General features: G+C 36.4%; 1 protein-coding gene across 4 annotated transcripts in view; it reads right to left on the reverse strand.

Moving 5' to 3' along the window:
- The window catches only part of LIN54 (lin-54 DREAM MuvB core complex component), a 76,231-nt gene continuing 56,545 nt past the window's right edge, over positions 1-19,686 (reverse strand). For 2 of the 4 annotated variants that reach the window (XM_030878036.3, XM_030878037.3), the window contains exons 5-13: positions 18,641-18,857; positions 13,640-13,713; positions 13,075-13,272; positions 11,584-11,675; positions 10,702-10,773; positions 9,601-9,703; positions 9,304-9,441; positions 5,583-5,785; positions 1-2,866 (exon numbers count right to left, since the gene is read on the reverse strand). In XM_030878036.3, the coding sequence (XP_030733896.1) occupies positions 2,665-2,866; positions 5,583-5,785; positions 9,304-9,441; positions 9,601-9,703; positions 10,702-10,773; positions 11,584-11,675; positions 13,075-13,272; positions 13,640-13,713; positions 18,641-18,857 (1,299 nt within the window). In that variant the 3' untranslated portion in view covers positions 1-2,664. The remainder of the gene's footprint in view (positions 2,867-5,582; positions 5,786-9,303; positions 9,442-9,600; positions 9,704-10,701; positions 10,774-11,583; positions 11,676-13,074; positions 13,273-13,639; positions 13,714-18,640; positions 18,858-19,686) is intronic. The other 2 variants (XM_030878040.3, XM_030878041.3) reach the window with 1 other exon arrangement.

Raw genomic sequence — 19,686 nt, forward strand, 5'->3', positions numbered from 1 at the left:
AGCTGCATTTACTTAAGAAGCATTCATTTTCTTAGCTATTTGTGTTATAAAATAATAAAAATAGAAAACTTTTCTAAAGGTATTTTTATTCACATTTTACATAAGACTGAGAAAATGTCAGTTGTCCATATCAAAGAATGGGGAAGCCAAAACAGTAGTCTCTCCCCCAAGGTCACTGCTCCGCTTGTTTTTTTTACCTGTAACATTAAGTTTCTGTTTCCCATAATAGTCCAGAGGTAAGACCTACAGGTTGCTTTTAGTTCTTGAGAGAAAAGGAAATTAAGAAAGGTGCTCATCATAAGAACATCAAACATTAAGAGAAAAGAGTTTCTGCCCTTAAAAGAAACAGTGGAAAAAAGACAAGACATATTCTCATTTCAAAGCAATTTATAGTTAATGATAACTGGGCAAAATGATAGATTTATTTTTTAGTTGTGTGCTTTCAGAAGTAATGTCAAATTTACTTAATAGCAGATATTTTAAAAGGTTTCTTGCATCTTAAATGGTTAAAAGTGGTGTTATTGAAGAAAAAATGCAAACCCTTTTTTTACAGAATAGTATAAATGTTTATTTTCTGTATGATTTACTTTGCTGTCCTGTTTTTACAATATAGAAAAGTGTATTCTTTGAATAGCTCTAGTAAATATAAATTTAATCTTTCTACTTTGGGATGTAAATAGAGCTAAAAAATTATATACCCAACCCTCCCCAAATAGTCTTTTAAAATTGTTGAATTAATGTGGATATTAATCTTGTTCAGCAATTTGATGCAAATGCCTAAATACAAAAAGTTGTTTAGTAAGTACTACACAGGAAGGAAAAGTCTTAATACTTTAGATAGCTTCCTGAAAATCAGAAAAACTAGTAGCATTTGATTGCACCTTCAAATTTTTACAAGCAAAACATTCTCAAGCAATGCCATCATACATAATCTACAACTGTAATCCAAATTTCACAAACATTTTATGCACACTGTATATAAATACACATCACAAAGGTGCAATTAGAATTAAACACAGAATATATACAGAATGAACAAAGTTTAGGTTTAGACAAAAAAGGTACTGTAATCTTTTGAAAAATAACTTGATTAGATATTATTTTATCCTCTTACACTAGTTTACATTTTTACAAATTTTAATTAAACATACTAGATTGAGGTGCTAAGAATGTTTGCACTATCTACATTTAAAGTTACTGCACTATAATTTTATAAATCCAAATTTTAAAAGGAAGATGCTTAATGAATAACGGAATCTTTTTTGGATTACTTAATTTCTATTGCCTATATCTTGCATGTTCATATGAACATATATACACACTTAATACATACAACTATAGATTCCTTGTAGGAAATGTAATAATCATATACTACTAATTACTGAGGATTAAGGTACCTAGCAAAATGCCTGAATTCCAACATGGTTTTTTCTCATCATAAAATCCAGAGTCCTATTATAACAGGCTCTTAAATTCATAAAGCTTTTGAATTCTGAATTACTGAAAATGATTTAGGTTATCTTAGTAATTATATGAAAACACTCATTCCTTTAGCTAACCAAATCACTGGCTAAAAATAATGCCATAATAAGCTTCCCTTATAAAAAGAAATCCCACTACAATTTTGAAAGCTTTGTTAGGAGGCCCCTTTCAGTAAATCAAGTAAGAGTCATAGATTGGTTTGAAACATCTTAGTTCAAAAGTCTATAAAAAGAACTGTTTGTATAGATGAAAACTCCTTCTCTAAATTCATCTCTTAGAGCTTCAATATTCTTTATTTCTCCATCCAAGCCAAATTTGTTAACTGGTAATTATGTAAGGTTCTATTTTATCACTACATAATCATAATGTTTACTTCTATTCATATGCACCGCTCATTTTAATAGTACCCCTTAATCACTGACAGTTTATTATTTCAAATACATACCGCCTCCTTGAAAGAAAATGGAAACATCCCAGAGCATTTCTTAGTCACTTCTTATTATAGAAACAAATTGTCTGCCCTTTGAGAATTATTTTCTGTCCGTTAACACTTTATATGTTTTTTAAAAAAACAAAATAACTTTTTTAAAGTGTGCCTACAGAGTACTTCCCCTTCTGACAATTCCCAAAGTGACAACAGGATATATTCCAGAATCCACCCTAAAATGTTGATTTTTCTTAAAAAGATAGTGCTTTTCTAAACACAAAATGTCATTTGAATATGTTTCATAAGACATCGTTTATGTAGACATAATATCTGCTTATATTCTAGATCTAGTACCAAAGAATGACCGGGTAATACCAGTGCTTCTTTGGCTTTTTCTACTGGAACAAAGTCATACAACGCCATACATTATAAATTATATAATAGTAATTTATAAATGTTCTTTGTCAATAGAATGAGAAGGACAGAACATCTAGTTCTTAAGAAACCCAAGCAAATTAAAAATCCATATAATACAATAAAGAAAAATTCAATTTAGAAGGGGCATAAGCAGATTTAACTAAGATTTAAAATGTAATTTCCTCGTTTAAAATTTCTCCTCTTTCAATATTATAATTTCAGGTCTCACAAGACTGAATTAACAATACAATAATTGTTAAACTATCTTCCAGAAAATCAAGTGTCCCTGCACCTTCAATTTTCTGTACAGTTCGATTTATCAGTCTTTTGTGCAAGAGTTAGCAATTCATGGCACAAGGGTCACTTTTTGCTTTTCCTGCAGAGTTGATGACGCTCATCAAACATCGCCCGAATTCCTCAAGTATCATCCGTTCAGCTGCTGCCTTTGATTTCCCCTTCTTGTCTGCCTGCTCTGCCTGGGCAAGAAGGCAATTACACGTGGCTTCAGCTACTTCCTTAGTGACAAACGTAAATGGCAATCTGAAATGATTTTTAAGAAAGAGAGAGATGATGATGGTGTTGAATAACAGCAAGAGTGGCTGACATTCTTTCACCTAGAAATCTCTGTCGACATTTTCACGATTCAGCAAGCACACTGAACATCACAGTATGTGTGATGAACAAAAGCACATCCCAGAGAGTTTTTAAAAAGTTAGACCTGGGCTTCCCTGGTGGTGCAGCAGTTAAGAATCTGCCTGCCAAGGCAGGGGACACGGGTTCGTGCCCCGGTCCGGGAAGATTCCACATGCCGCGGAGCGGCTAGGCCCATGAGCCATGGCCGCTGAGCCTGCGCGTCTGGAGCCTGTGCTCCGCAACGGGAGAGGCCACAACAGTGAGAGGCCCGCGTACCGCAAAAAAAAAAAAAAAAAAAAAAAAAAATTATATATAACGTTTTACGTAAAATACATATAACCTAGACAAAGTTACCTGGTTAACAGAAATGTAACTCTACATGTTAACTGGATACTGCTATAACAAAAGTCCTCCTGATTCATGTATATAAGCTCTGAGTACAGTTTTTGTTTTATTTACTGTTGTTTCTGCACTGCCTACAACAGTGCCTGACACAGAGACACCCCATGAATATTTGCTGAATGAATGAATAATATTGGAAATTGAAAGCACTATCTCCTGGACAACATGGAAAATAAAGCACTTTCCCATAGTCCCATATAATGTTTGTGAAAAAAAAAAAAGCGCACCAAAATTTTGGATTATTCCATGATATCAAAAACGAAACAACAGGGACACCCAATGCTGTTCTGTACATGGAGTTTATTCATAAAGACCTGAACTATTGAGTATTAAAGCAGAGGAATCCATCCCGAGGCTAGTTATATGTAGCCAAGTCGTAGAGCCTAAGAAACAAAACCAGGTAACCTAATCTAACCAGTAACTCAACAACCTGTAAGTAAGCAGTCACTGATAGAAGGAAACTGCAAAACAAAATGAATGAAGTCTGGGACTTCCCTGGTGGCACAGTGGTTAAGAATCTGCCTGCCAATGCAGGGGACAAGGGTTCGATCCCTGGTCCGGGAAGATCCCACATGCCGCGGAGCAGCTAAGCCCAAGAGCCACAACTACTGAGCCCACGTGCCTAGAGCCCATGCTCTGCAACAAAGAGAAGCCACCACCATGAGAAGCCCGCGACGCAACGAAGAGTAGCCCCCGCTCGCCGCAACTGGAGAAAGCCTGTGCGCAGCAACAAAGACCCAACGCAACCAAAAATAAATAAATAAATAAATTTTAAAACAAGAACAACAAAAAAAAGAATGAAGTCTGAACTTAAGGCCCACTATGACAAGATAGGGTGACAGGATTTAGGCTGCTATACATTTGTATAGAAATCTTTAAAATATAAAAAGCATTTTAAATTAGAAAATATAATATTAAAATATTACAATAAAGTTAATATTACAATAATATTGAAAAAGTAATTAATAGTGTATAACAGTAGCACTCATTATATAGTATTTGGAAACTACAGGAAAGAAAATGGAAAAAAAAATCAAATTTTTGCCACTCAAAGGCAAAAGCTTGTTAATACGCTAGTAGGACTTCTTTAATACAGTTTTTTTATACTTAGTTTTGATAACAGTGCATAATTTTGTGTTCTTTCACACTTCATAATAACAGATATCTTCCCAAGTTGAAAAATTAATTGTAAATATTTTAGTGTAGCAATATCTTTAATCTCCTCATAGAGATTAGACTTAATAACCTAAGGTTTACTGAAAGCAGATGACCAGAAAGGACCCTTTGTGATACCCCTCATTAAGGTGTCTGTCCATTTCCACTTCATTCAATCAAGAACTTTTTGCTGATTATATTCCAGTTACAAGAAAGAGTTCTTTAGAACTAATATCTGAAATATTTTGTACAAAAGCCTTACTTTTATAAGTTTTATAAGTTGGATCTTATTTCAACTTTGGCATTTTAAATGAAATACCATTTTCAAGGCTCATTCCATTTAATAATTCCTCAGATTAACCTCTAACAAACTCTCTAATACAAATTCAAGTCAGCATGCTATGTGCAATGGGCCCTGCCAAGCTGTGCTTTACTCCTCAGAGCCACGTGAAAAGGGTGATGTGAAGGATAAGAAAACCGAGGTAAGGCCCAGACAGGTGAAGTGCTTGGCAAAATCACAAATTACAACAGAGCACAGACAGGATTTAAACTCAGGTCGGCCTGACTGTAAAGCTCCAGCTTTCCTACTCCAGAGCTCAGCAGTCTAGGGAAATAAGGAGGTACAATAACACAGTGTGTGACAGGCTCTCCAACAGGGTGGGGAAAGTGCCACATGGGCACGGGAAGGTAAGAAGGTTAAGAATGTGAAAAAATGTGCATAACAACACAACCAGTAAGAGGTATAAAAATCTTGGTTTTCTTCAAGGTTTGTCAAATTATTCAAATTTTTGTCAAATTATTCAAATTTCCCTCATCTTATTAGGGAGAAATCCAATTAAATTAAGCACAGTGACCTAATACACTACTGTGCATTTTAGAACTGTACGATATATCTGACAGTGATTTTTCTGTTACTTTTAAATTCCTTTACAAGTAATTAAAGATAGAAAATGCAAAAGTCAGGTGTGCAACAACCAAAAGTATGAGCCCAATTTTGCCCCAAAAAAGAAACTTCACCAAAAATGAATATATCATACTATAAAAAGATATTCAAATATTGACTTACTTTCCTCCTCCGCTATTCAAAGCTGGTGTTGGCCTAGTAAGCAAGTCCGAAATCTGAGAGGATAACTTAGTCTTTGCTGCTGTTTGTTGCTGTACCCTTACTTCGGCTGCATCTGCCAAATGCATCAATGTCTTTCTTTCTGGGCTTTCTTCAAAATTCTTACAGCCAATACATTTGCATATTGAGGAACACATTATTTTTGCCTAAAAGATTTACAAAAGAAAAGCTTCCAAATCAAAACCAAAAGACATCACTATAGTAGACTCCACAATCAAGTCAATAGGTGACAGAGTTAGCTGGTCAACTGACATAGATAAAATGGAAACATCTCTTGTGACAAACACCAAAGGGGCCAGCTATGCATGTGCATAGGTCCAGTATTCTTGGCCACTCTGAAAGTGGCTATACTATGTTTGTTTGAGGCCTTCCACGCCAATTTTCCCCCACTATAGATTTTCCTCCTGATATGAATAACAAATGTTCTTTTATTAAAAAATGAGTGATACAATATTCAAAAATAAGGGTCATTCAGAATCCAGCCACCTCAATCAAATCACCATTAACATGTTGGTGACCTCCCACTTATGCTAACACACACACAGTATCATATCAAAGGAATTTCACAGACACTATTTTTATTATGAATACCTCCCCCTCCCTAAATAAATCCCCTGTCCAGAGTCCCCAAACCCTTCAACAGTCCGTATTAAACCAGTGTGTCCTTTCATGTAAAGATATATAAACTATATGTATATTTATGAAAAACACAGGCTTTATGTACATATATTAACTCACCAATACAGAAGTCTTTCTTTTTTGTTTGTTTGTTTTACATAATCATATACCCACTTTTCTGCATCTTCCTTTTCTCACACTATACTTCATGAAATCCCTCCCTCCAAGTCATCTGGCATAGGCTGAATTCATCCTGTTTAATGACTGGCTATTAATCCCTGGTATGGATGTGCCACATGTTATTTGGGCATTCACTTCTCTACTGATGGTCATTTGTTTTGTTTCCAGTTCTTGAGTTCCACAAACAATGCATAAAAACATTTTTTTGTATATATTACGCTTTTATTTCTATGAGCTAGGTTTCTAGAATTGGGCTCACTGCTCAAAGGGTACATGTATTTTAATTTTAATAGATGTGGCCAGATTGTTTTTTCAAAAGGCTATAACACCTCACATCTCATTAGCAATGGATAAAGGAAGCCTTTCCTACATTCCCTCCAACAATGTATACTATAGCTCTTTTTAATAAAGTGAGATCTCGTTCTTTAATTTACATTTCCCAGACTCCTAGTAAATTTTAGTATCTTTTGTTGGCTACTTTTTCTTGAGCAAACCCACATCAATTTAAATAAATAAACAAGCCTACTGTCCTTCCTCTCTACAGTAAGATAAATGGATCACATTATGAACACACCTACCCTGCTCCTTTTTTACAATACACTAATAAATTCCATTTACCAAAGGAAAAAAAAAATGGATATACCTTTTGAGTTAACCGGCTTATTTACCAGGAGCCAGTCTGGGATCCAACTGAAGCAATACATAATAAGTATCTAATGGTGAAGAGATAAAATTCCTAACCTCCGGGGGAAGAAGACATACTGATAATGGTAATTTGGATTAAGTTTTAAGAATTATAAGAAAGGTACTAATAATGTCTAATAGGAACTCAGGAGGGAGAAATTACAAATACAAGTCATCCATTTAGCATTGCTAATTCAACTTCTCTTGTGGCCAAAAAAAAAAAAAAAGAGGGAGGGGGGAAAAGGTCACAAGAAAAGTCACAATCACTTAAATAATGTGGACAGTCACTCATTCAATCAACAAGCCCTGAAAGGCGTGTGAAAGGGACATCAATGTCTTATCCAGATGCAGACCAACTGGACCAAAAAAGCCAAGTCAGTTCAAAAGATGAACAACACAAACTGTCAGACAACATCATAAGTAATTCACAGTGAGCCAACTGGCCACTGCTAGTCAGAGTTCACTGTATTCTAAGTTTTTCCATTGCTTGGTCTTTTAGAACAACATATTAGTTATTAGACATTGTTTATGTCCTGAATGTCAAGGATTTTATCAAAATAGATAGAGCAGCTTTCTCTCTTCTAACATATTTCAACCAGTCCACTGCCTTTTCTACTTCTATTAGTTCACAGAATTGTCAACCAGTTCAATTATTTAGTTCATGTATGTCTGAATTTCATATGCTTAGCATGTATTGATTGTTCAATGCCATATGCAAGAAAGGCTTTCTTTGCCCTTCTGACCCAGCTTTATAACAGTTTCCATTTTCTCTTTTTTGTGTGTGGAATTGGTTTTATAGCTTACATGCTTACATATTCATGACAATTTTTGTATGATACGGTCTGTGAACAGAAGCCACCTATCTCATCAGGTGTGCAAACAAGAGTCAGTCTTTCCCAATGTGAATGAAAAACTGGCTTGTTGGACTCTGCGACACTGTTTAAGAGACTTTCAAAAATAATCTTGATTATGTGCAATTTTCACTCCTACTGACTTTAGGACTAACAAAATGTTGCTTTACTGTAGTTTTTGAGAGGAGTATTTGACCTCTGAAATATGTAAATTAAGAATTCACTACAGAGAGAATACAGTACACAAAATCTTTACTACGACACACCTGGTATGGGGGTGGGGCACTGGGCTGCAGGTACGCGCTCCTAGAGCAGAGCACACCTGGCCAAGGGAGAGTGCAGTACTTGCTGGTATTACTTTACCAGGCCAGGCCTTTGGCCAAAACTAAAATAAGGTTTCCCTCTGCATATGAAATCTGAACGAATGAAAATATAACAGATGAGAAGAGCCAACTGCCGTAGGAATGAGTTTCGGACGCACCAAGAAACCAATTGTAGTAACCTTGGATTAATCTTGGGTATGACTAGATTGCTTTCTTTAAGCTTTGAAAATAAAAATAACAAACTATATAGTACTTTGTCTGAAACAAGTGGATCATTTACACGGCATCTATCAAAGCAGAGTTTCAATATACATTTTCCAGAAAAGATGCTGCCTGACCCATAAATAAAAACAGCCAGTTGAGTGGGATGATTAGATGGTAAAATGGATGCAGTCACCTCACAGTAGCCAATAACCTCATCCAGCAATTACATATTCCTCCTTACCTATTTTTATGCTCACAAGGCAAACCTTCTAACATAATTTAATTTTCCACAGAGCAGTGTTCTTCAACAGGGCACTACTAGCATTTGGAACAAGATAAGACTATACTCTCAGGACTGCACCCTGAAATGCAGGCTATTATCCGTATATATTTCCGAAAAGTCTGTAGGGGAGAAACTGGGTAGTAATACCCCTCAGTGGAGAACCACTACTACAGAGTGTCCAGTCCACTTTGATGTTATTGTTATTGAAAATCAACAAACTGGTGCTGTGGTTTGCATACTTTCAGGTACAATGACCACGAAGTTATGAGCTGGTAACTCTGCTAATGAGACCCCAAGCTGTAATGACAAAACAAAGGTACTGTTACTCTGAAGCCCTGCTTGGGAGGCGAGAAGGTAGGTCTTCCTCAAATTAGGGCCCTTGGGCTGACTTTTCAAACTGCAATATTTTCAAACTGCAATTGCAAAGTAATTTCCCAGTTTACAAGTAAATTTTTTTTGTATGCACTTTCTGAAGTTATTTTCAAAAGATGGTTAGATTATTTTTCCCAACCTCAACTCACCTCATAGCATTCACAGTAGTTTTTAAGACATCCTGATCGTTTGCAATTACATCCTTTGCTGTGACGTCGATCTGATTCTCCCTCCTTTCCTTTCCCTATCTTGGGCTTAAAAGCTTCTGGATTTCTGTCAAGGCATGCCTATCAAAACAGATCAAATATCAAGTGATGTTAAATCACAGTAGATTAAACTTAAATTCTGCAAAGGGAATTAATTTTCTTCATAAAATACTTGAGCTCAACAAAAAAACAGGTGAAATTGTAAACTTTTGTCAGTTAAATGAAACAAGAAATAATCACCTTTATTGCTTTTTGCCTTTCATTTTCATGTTCCAAGTTATTATAACAATTAGTACAATTGCAGTTGTTGCAAAATTCACCATTTGCAAAGCAATCACAGTATCTGGAATATAAAAATCATTGTAAGCCATATAAAAAAGTCATTTTTAAGAGAAACAAAACTAGAAATTATCATTATATATGCAGTAAAGCATTTTAGAAATGTATTCAGAGCCACCAACTTATAGAGTTAACAACAGGTACTGACAAGGCCCAAAAGTAAAGTCACCAGCTCCTAGAATTTTGGTTTAGAAACTTAGTTCCAGTAGTAACAGCTGTCAACACAAGAGCTATGTGATTTTTATGCACCCCAAAAGTAAGTTATTTCAAAATCACAAAAAGGAAAAACATGGGCTATATTCTATTATATTAGTGGAACCTGCTCACGTGAACTACTGTCACGTTTCTTTGGATTCTAAACCCCCATAAGACCACTGCTTTTTATTTAACTGTTTCACGTCAAATCTCTTCAGTACTAACAAGCAAATTAATCAACAAGTTAAAAAAAACTACTCAGAGTATCATCTCATTTAAGAGACCAAATATAAAGGTCCTAAATAAGATCACATTTATTAGTAAGGACAGAGATCATGTCTGTCTCATGCAGCTGGATCCCTAAGCCCTACTCCAGTGCCTCATCTGTAGTAAAGACTCTAAAATTATTTCCTTCTGAATAAATGAAAGAGTCTTTTTACACCGTCGTATGTGTTCATTCACTCGTATGTTTAATTACTTAGACTTATGAAATTGGTCTGTTAAGAATTTTTAGTTAACTCCACTTATTTTTTATTTTTATTTTTTTTGCGGTACGCAGGCCTCTTACTGTTGTGGCCTCTCCCGTTGTGGAGCACAGGCTCTGGACGCGCAGGCTCAACGGCCATGGCTCACGGCCCCAGCCGCTCCACGGCATGTGGGATCTTCCCGGACCAGGGCATGAACCCGCGTCCCCTGCATCGGCAGGCGGACTCTCAACCACTGCACCACCAGGGAAGCCCAACTCCACTTACTTTTAAAAGCATTTTCAGTTATATCAAATGAGGAAACAGCAGCAAAAGGACTTACAATTTCAAACACAGCGATTTTGTACAATTACAAGGCTTTCTGGGCCGACTGGCAGACTCTGATGGCATTATGCTACACAGACACAAACAAAAAGATATACATTTTAATCAATTAAAGGTAACTATTTAAACTGAGAAAAGTCTCTAATCTGTAAATTCCTCCTAAAATAAAGCTTTAACAAATGTACCCATCTCTAATAAAAGTTTATGTTGTTCCATTTACATTAAGTTGAAAAGCAAGCTGTACCATGAAAAGAAAGGTAGAGAGCCAAGATATGGATTAAAAAAAAAGAAAAGGAAGTTATCAATAGTTTCTGAAGAACATTCCACAAAATATACTCTTTCTTCTAAGAGAACTAAAGTTGAAATCTCTAAACTCTTTGGGATTCAATTATGAAAGGTAGTAAGTAGAAAAGGGTGTGTGAAGTTGGAATTTAGGAGGGGAGAGGAGAGGTAGACTGGTTCCATGTAATTAACTAAAGCACTGCTTCTCAATACTGCAAAGGCAGCAATTGACAGATTAAAAAACAAATAAGCAAAAGAAAAAGCAAAGACCTAAATAACAATTTAAAAACTAGTTAATATCATTTTTAAAACATATTAAGGAGGAGACAGAGAAAAAGAGAAAAGAGAGAGAAAATAACAAATCACCTGTACCAGAACTGGTGAATCGGAGTAAAAGATAATTTGGGAGTTCTCTGACTATTCCTGCAACTTTTCTGTTTAAAGTATTTCAAAATAAAAAGTACCGCAGAGGCACACTCACATGGCTTTGAGGGGAAAAAAATTAAATACATGTATTTTGAAATATATATGTATATTTGATGTTGCATTTAACCTGATCAAACAACTTAACTTACATATATTCAAATAACTCACTCACCCATTGAACGGAAGCCTTGCTTGGGTCTGGATACCAGGTGTTCCGGTAAAGTTAGAGTTGCTTGCTATAGACACATAGGAAGACTGCTGTAGCTACATATAAAGAAAGGTAATTTCAGACCATATTTACAAAAATAGACAATACTCCTAAATATAATGATCGGTAAGAAGCACAAATTCATCTATTAAAATAGGAAAAACAGAACGGAGAATTTCATACAAACATACTCACTACACCTCATAGAGCTCTTCTAAAGACCCAAAACTAATACCAGAGGTAAAAACAATGTGGACATTTTAAAGTACTACATGGCATAAATGTAAGAAATTCTTTCACAGGATATCAGAATTAGGAAATTCCAGATGAATGTCCTGAAAGTACTGTAGTAAAATTTGTATTGGCTAGAAAAATGCAATGTGTCTACTTGTAAATAAAATAAATAAAATGTGATCATTTATCACAAGTTATAGAGAATGAGAAGTTACATACGTAATAATTAAGTTTCTATTTTACACTGATTTCTAAACATAAGAAAAGAGATGCTAATGATAAAAATACTGAACACTAATTTTTTCAATCAGTAGCCACATAACATACTCCAAAGTACACTTCTTTAAAGTACACAGGTTTCTGTCTCTCTTATAATCTTGAGTAGATCAACTCAACAGCTTAGAATATGGTGCTAATTAATTTGCTAGATTTTTACATGAAAAAGAAAACAACTTCTACCTTCTTCCTAGAAAGCAGCACTCCTAACCCAAGCCAGCCAATTGGATAATATGTGGCTTTGATTCCAAAGATAACCAGATGTCATCTAAAGATGACCAGATCTGGACAGATCACTACCGATATGTCACCTGGAAGTGCATCTCACAGTCTATTTTCCAAGAACAGGTGAGCGGCATCGTATTCATAATGTGAGGAGGAACTCCATTACAGTCACAGCGCTTTCTAAACTCACTGGGACTCTGCTGATTTTTTTTTTTTTTTTTTTTTTTTTGCGGTACACGGGCCTCTCACTGTTGTGGCCTCTCCCGTTGTGGAGAACAGGCTCCGGACGCGCAGGCTCAGCGGCCATGGCTCACGGGCCCAGCCGCTCCGCGGCATGTGGGATCTTCCTGGACCGGGGCACAAACCCGCGTCCCCTGCATCGGCAGGCAGACTCTCAACCACTGCGCCACCAGGGAAGCCCGGGACTCTGCTGATTTTAACTCAACGTATTTTCTCTTATATCTACATGATCTTGCCCTCCTACCAAACTGTTCTCAGCTCCAAATTGCCTGACTTGTATACTTGACTTGTGCTGTATATTTCTAAATACTAAAGATATATAAAAATAAACTCAGAAGTTTTCATTAACAATTCAAGGTTTTGGAAACAGTCTAAACACTGAGTTAGATGTTTTTGAATAGTTTTAGAATGTGATAATGCTAGACATCTTAGACCCAATTAAACTTTTTGAAATGCGATGACTTAATTTTTTGCCCATACCTGAGTCACATACTGAGCAGGAAGCACCGCATAGCCTACATTCCCTGTTCCTGGAGCCGGTGCCAGCACAGTGCCTGGTGGCAGGTTCGTGAGGTTTGGCTGGATTTGTGGCAGTGGCGTGGCAGGCATGATAAGCCGCTGCTGTGGCTGGCTGGTGGTGACTATTTGGGAAGTTGGATTGATTGGTTTCGGAACAACCTAAAAAGACAGGAAGTATGTCAATGACCACGAAAATAAATTTCACAGTTTCTCAATTCAGTATAAATCTCTTAAACTTAGGGGATTAAGAGGTCCAAACTATTATGTATAAATAAGCTACAAAGATATACTGTGCAACACAGGGAATATAACCAATATTTTACAGTAGTTATAAATGGAGTGTAAACTTTAAAAATTGTGAAACACTATATTGTACACCTGTAACTTATATAATATTGTCCATCAACTATACTTCAATAAAAATAAATAAATAAATAAATCTCTTAAATGTAAATCTTAACTTTCAATTTTAAAAGTAAATTGTCTGTTTGGGAGAGACTGAGAGAAGAAGTGATGTGATACTCACTTGTTTGACAGTCTGCGCTGAGACAAGTGGCACTGACATCCGCACTGGGGTGGTATTAACTACCACTGGCTTTGCTTTGTAAAAAGGAGGGAGGAAAAGGACAGTTTGTTTACAGAAAATAGTATTTAAAACATTTAAGATACTTAGTTCCCTCAGGATATCCTCATGAGACAGCTTAAAGAATTCCACTGGTTTCCTATTTGGAGGAATCTTTAATCAAGACAGTTACTTTCAAAATTCTTTAACCCATCTAACTAGGGAACTTATATCTAAGGTAGCTATAGTCTATCCACTTTATGAGAGAATGTCTGTCATTTAAGATATTCTACTGAAAATACTTCAATCTGTATTCAGATGCTTTATATATTCACTACTAAATCCAGTGAGATGAAATGATGCATAAATTAAAAACTGCCATTCAGGAACTTGGGTAACAATGCTGTTCTATACTATTTCTAATTCTGTGTACAATTCATTATTTCCAGAGTACTACTAAAAGGCAGCATAGCAGCAAGGTTAAGAATATAGTCTCCTTAATTCAACTATACTTCAATAAAAAGTAAACTAAAAAAAAAAAAGAATGTAGTCTCCTAAATCATAAGACCCTGGGGGTTCAAATCCCAATTCTGCTGCTTTCTAACTACTTAAATTCTCTTTGCCTGTATCCCCATCTGCAATATAGGGATAGTATCTCCCTTACAGGGTAAGAGAAATAAATATGTTAATTCATGAAAATTTACTACAACAGTGCTCAACAGATAGTAAGTGTTCAATAAACATTAGTTCCTATTACTGTTATTGTTCTTGTTGTTATTACAACCATTACTGCTACATAAATGTCACTGTAGACAGTGTTCCAGGGAAACTATAGTACAAGACACCTGCTCAAAGAGACTACATTCAAGTAGAGCAGATTAGATGAGTATCCAAATAAAATAAACATTATTAAAAAAAAAAAAAAGAGAAAGCACTGTGGGAGAGCAAAGGAGACAGAACATACATCTGACTGGCAGGGGCTGGGAACGGGGAAAGCTGCATAGAGGACAGTGTCTGAGACAGTCCTGACCAATGGTCAGGCTGCAGAGCGGGCATACAGACTGGAGGAGGGCAGTTCACACAGAGGCAGAGCAAGAGAAGTGGAGGCTTGATGCTGGGCACTTCACAAAGTGCTACGGGACAGACCGGTTTGGCTGGAACCTAGGGTTAAAGTAGGCAAGCACTGGCAAAAAAAAAAAAGGCAGACTGTGGCTGTTTTGTTGAAGGCCTTGAATGTAAGGGTAGACATCTATATATTTAATCTGTATTATTAATTCAGCAGGCAATGAGAAGTTTCTGAGGACTGTGATGTCCGGAAACATCACTGGAATGGCACAAAAAGAAACTGTACGCGGCAGCAGTATGTAAAATAGAACAGAGCTGCAAGAAACAAAGAAAGTTAGAAGAGTACAAAACATGAGAGTCTAATCTGCGGTGATGGCACTGGGAATGGAAAGGAGAGAACAGCTGCAAGAGACAGGGTGGAGGTGAAAGGACGGCAGGAACCGTAGGTACAAGGGAAAAAAAATCGGTTATCATTGAGCTTTCAAGTGAATGGGAAAATGACAGCTATTAGAATTTAAAATTCAAGGATGAGTTGATCTAAAGGGAAGATGAAACCTGACATGCAGAAATACAGTGATGAAGTTCAGGAAACAGGTTGGTACTAGACCTGTATGTTTGGATCAAAAGAAGTACCATTTCTAATACTGCCTACTGCCACTTCCTCAGTCTAAAGGAGGAATTTAAGAAGACTGAAAGGACATCCCTTCGGGTCTTATTTATGCAAAAGGCCTAGAGCCTGCTATGAAAGAGAGAGGTTGAGATAACGGGATCTAAACTGCTGTGAACACTGAATCAAACAAACTGTTCTGAACAATAAAAGAAAAAGAACAGACTTCCTTGGATAGAAAGACTGTTAATGTTAACAATTTTTTTTTTTTTACTTCTGGTGGGGATGGAAGGGTTGATGGCTGAAGACGAGAAGTTGAGAGCCCTGGAAGAACATTAGAGAGAGGGTACTCAGATCTAAAAGGGAGCAGGCCCTGGCAGCAAGGTGACAAACTAGGGAGAAGTGGGTAGGTGGGAAGGTGGGAGACCTCCAGAAGGAGCGTATGATCAGTGGTGGTGATCGCATATCTCTGAATATACTAAAAACTACTAAACTGTACTGTATTTAACAAGGGTGAATTTTATGGTAGATGAGAACTGTATCTCAATAAAGTTGCTATACAAAAAGAGTGTATGACCATGAATTACAGGAGCAGTGCCATGCCATCTGATACCCGATTTGAAATTGTTTCCTGTTCTGTTTTGATTATAATAACCACTGTAGCAATACTATAAGGAATTAAAAGCCTGAATTCGTGCTTGGGACACCGAAGAGAGGACACCCTATACCACTTTGTTCCTTGACAAGGCAATGACAGTCACTGTTTCACGAGCACACAAGCAGCAATTCTGAGGTAACTGCACAGCTAGAGAAATGCAGGAACTTCCTGGTGGTCTGTGAAATGACGGGGAAGGAGTGTGTGTCCTGCCTTTATCCACATCCCATGGGAGACTTGGATGATTCTCATAAGGATAGGACAGGGAAGTGTCCACACACACGCACGCACGCACACAGAGCTAGAAAACTGGGGAATTCTGGGTTTACATTAGCTTGGCATACGCATGCTGCGTTTTAACTGAAATCTGGGGAATGCAGAAAACAGAAAACGTAGTGGTCAGAAAAAAGAACAGTATAAAATATACATGGGAAGGGGGTCATACTTATATAACTACGTCAATAGTCTGGATTTCTCCTCAACTTTTTTTTTTTAAACTGGGGCATAGTTGCTTTCTCCTCAACTTTTGAGCATGGTCCCACATTACCACTACTGCAGTTTTCATAGATGCTGGCATAATCTTTAATTTTTTTGGTCTTTAATAGCAATTCTGAACAATCCTTTCAGAACAGTCTCCTTTGAAACTTTAGAAACCATACCTGCAAGTGTTTGAGGGTTTTTAATTTCTTAAATTGATTTCCTCCCTAACCAAGATTGTAGATTATATTCTAAAGAGATTAACCAAGCAATCTTCTGGGTCCTTTTACTGTGCTACCTGCCATCCAGCCAGTAATTAATATGGTGGAACGTTTGAATACTGGTGTTTGTATGGCTTTGATGGGAAAATGTACAAGATGAGCCCAATTCCCTTTGGCATTTAAGTAAATCCCTCATAGGGAATTAAGCCTTTAGAAAAACACATCAATACATTTTATGAACTACAGCAACTATTCAGTGTATCTCTAAAGAAGATTGTAAATTTAACTCATTATTCCTATGAAATAATATATTTTACATATACCCAGATCTTTTGTGGGATAGGAGAGCAAGACAAAAATAGGGAAATATGGGTGGATATGAGGGAAATAGCATGGGTGGCATATGTATGTGAGCAGGTGGGAAGAGGGAATATACAGAGGGAGGTGGAGAAGCCAGAGAGACAGAGGGGAGAACAGAGAGGGAAAGTGAAGGAAAGCAAAAAAGGAAGCAGCAGGGAAGCAGGAGAGGGGTGAGGGATTGCTAGGAGGCAAAGAGAACAGCGAAGTAGAGAGAAGCAGAAAGACAGACATAAGGTTGGAAAAGAAGGAAATGGTAAATACACTAGAATTATGAAATGTCCAACCCGCTCCTCCACTCTTCCTGGATCTTCAGCTTCCTCTTCTACTCATACCAAACGCTTATGCTTGATAATGAGTAAATCAGTGCTAACGTTATGCTGGAAATGGATACTCAGCATTTGTGTGTATACACATAAAATATAACCAACTATACCTAATGACTGCTTTATATCATTATGATATATAAGAAAATTGGACTTGTAGCACTTAGTAGCACTTGCTAAGTACTGAGAGAATATACACTTGACTTCCTCAGTCAGCAGTACATGCAAATTTCATTTTTCCTCTCATTAAGAACACTGTAATAAAAGATTTCCTTTCAAAATCAGTTTAAAGAGGGAATAGAAAATATAATTACTATTTTATATAATTATGTCTAATTTTAATAGAATACACACTAAAATACTGTTTCCCTCATGCACCCTCCATTTTCTCCCATCAGTAATTTAAAATCCAAGATTTTTCTTCCACTTTCCCTTAGATGAACTAGCTATCAGCAATGGACAGCTCCAACCCTCTGATTCCTTAATAAAACTGAAGGCACAAACAAATGGTCTTTAATTCATCTATTTACATCCAGCAAACAATAGATCATTCACTTGCCACGTCATTTTGACATTGACAGAATATGCAGTAGTCTTCCAAGGAAAAAAATTAGGCCCCAGATATAAACTGTCCTCATCCTTTCACAGTTTCAATTTTTTAACAAGTAGATAAATATGGAGAAAGGTTATGTGTTTGAGTCTGTGTATGTATATCAGGTGGCTGGAAGGATTAAACACAAACAAAGTAGGACTACAAACAGGAATACTTTTCAGGAAAAATACCAATGAATAAATAAAAACATTTTAACTGATTTTCATTAGCAATTACAGATTCAAAATAAGTAAAGGATGAAAGTTCATACTTATCATTTATACCTTGCCTACTGGTCATTTCAACTGACCCCCAAACCTTGTGTAGTTTAGACGGCTTTGTAGTTTAGAAAATAAGATAAATCATTTGGTTCCATTTAAACTATCCCACTGGCATAATGTAGGCTTTTAAACCAGCAATAAAATGGCTACCCACAAATTGATGACTAAGTATGATTATCTGGTATTACAGCACACTGTGTATCAGTTTCTAGCAGAACAAAATACTAATACAACTGGGATTCTATTTCACTGCCTTCTGCAACAGCTGCTGATTCATACTCAGCTGAAATGCCATACTTAATCAGGATTTCAGCAAGAAAAGGACCAATTTCTATAATAATGTTCAAAGCATTAATTATTGTTTTTAAAAAAATGGTTACTAACCTTGCTGAAGAGGCTGAGTGTTTGTACTGGGATTCTGACTAACTGGCTGGGTTGAGCTACTGGCTGTTGTGGCTGTAACAAGTCGGACATAATGAAACTTGCTTCCAGGCACTTGAATCTGCTGGACATTGGGAGCAGTTGCCAGAGGAATAATTGTCTTAAATTGTGATGTGCTCACTCCTCCAACAGTGATGGTCTGCACAGCTGATTTCACTGCCTAGTGAACAATACAACATGGCTCTCATTAATCTGCGATTTTATTTTCCTACTTCATTTTTACTCATGACAATTGCTCAAGTAAAAAAGTATGTTCCTGAATTTCATCAAAAGCTGTTGAAAGGAACAACCTGTTCAAAGAGAAATGAATAGTAATAAATACAGGAGTGAAACCAAAATTAATGAGTTCTACCATCCCTAGTAGTTAACTTCCTTGACAGTCCAGGTCAGATGACTTGCTATGAAGAAACTATTACTTAAATTGCAAAAACTCACACAGTTTTGTTAACATCAGTTAAATTTATAAGAAAAAGGTTATTTTAAAACTTTCAGTATTAAGCCTCATATTCAGAAAGAAAGGACACAGATATTTGGTTTTACTGCTATCCACCAAATTAACTACGGCAAATTTCATTTTCACATGTCCTAAAAGAGGAAGAAACCCCAAAGAAAAGCCCTCATTAAGTCTAGCCAATTCTGAAAGGCTTATAATATTCCACAGATACAAATGTACCCACTAACCTATGGGGAGAAGGCCAAATTCAATCCAAAATTACCACTGTTTTGGTTGTCTAGGGAAACTAATTTTGGATTCAGATCTAATTCAGATCTGACTCAATATAATCATTTTAATCATTTTTAATCCTTTCCTTCAGTCCAACAAAAAGCAATATGACTTCCCAAAAAGCTAAATGAAACATCAAAAGCAGAACAGAACAAAAGCCTTTTAAGATGTCTCCAATTGATGTTTAACCAATGTACGACAGACTGTCATACAAAGCAAAGATCCAGACAGGATTCTCTAATTAGTTCTATGGTATTATTTTATA

This window comes from Globicephala melas, chromosome 5 (genome assembly GCF_963455315.2).
Source record: "Globicephala melas chromosome 5, mGloMel1.2, whole genome shotgun sequence".
NCBI classification, from domain to species: domain Eukaryota; kingdom Metazoa; phylum Chordata; class Mammalia; order Artiodactyla; family Delphinidae; genus Globicephala; species Globicephala melas.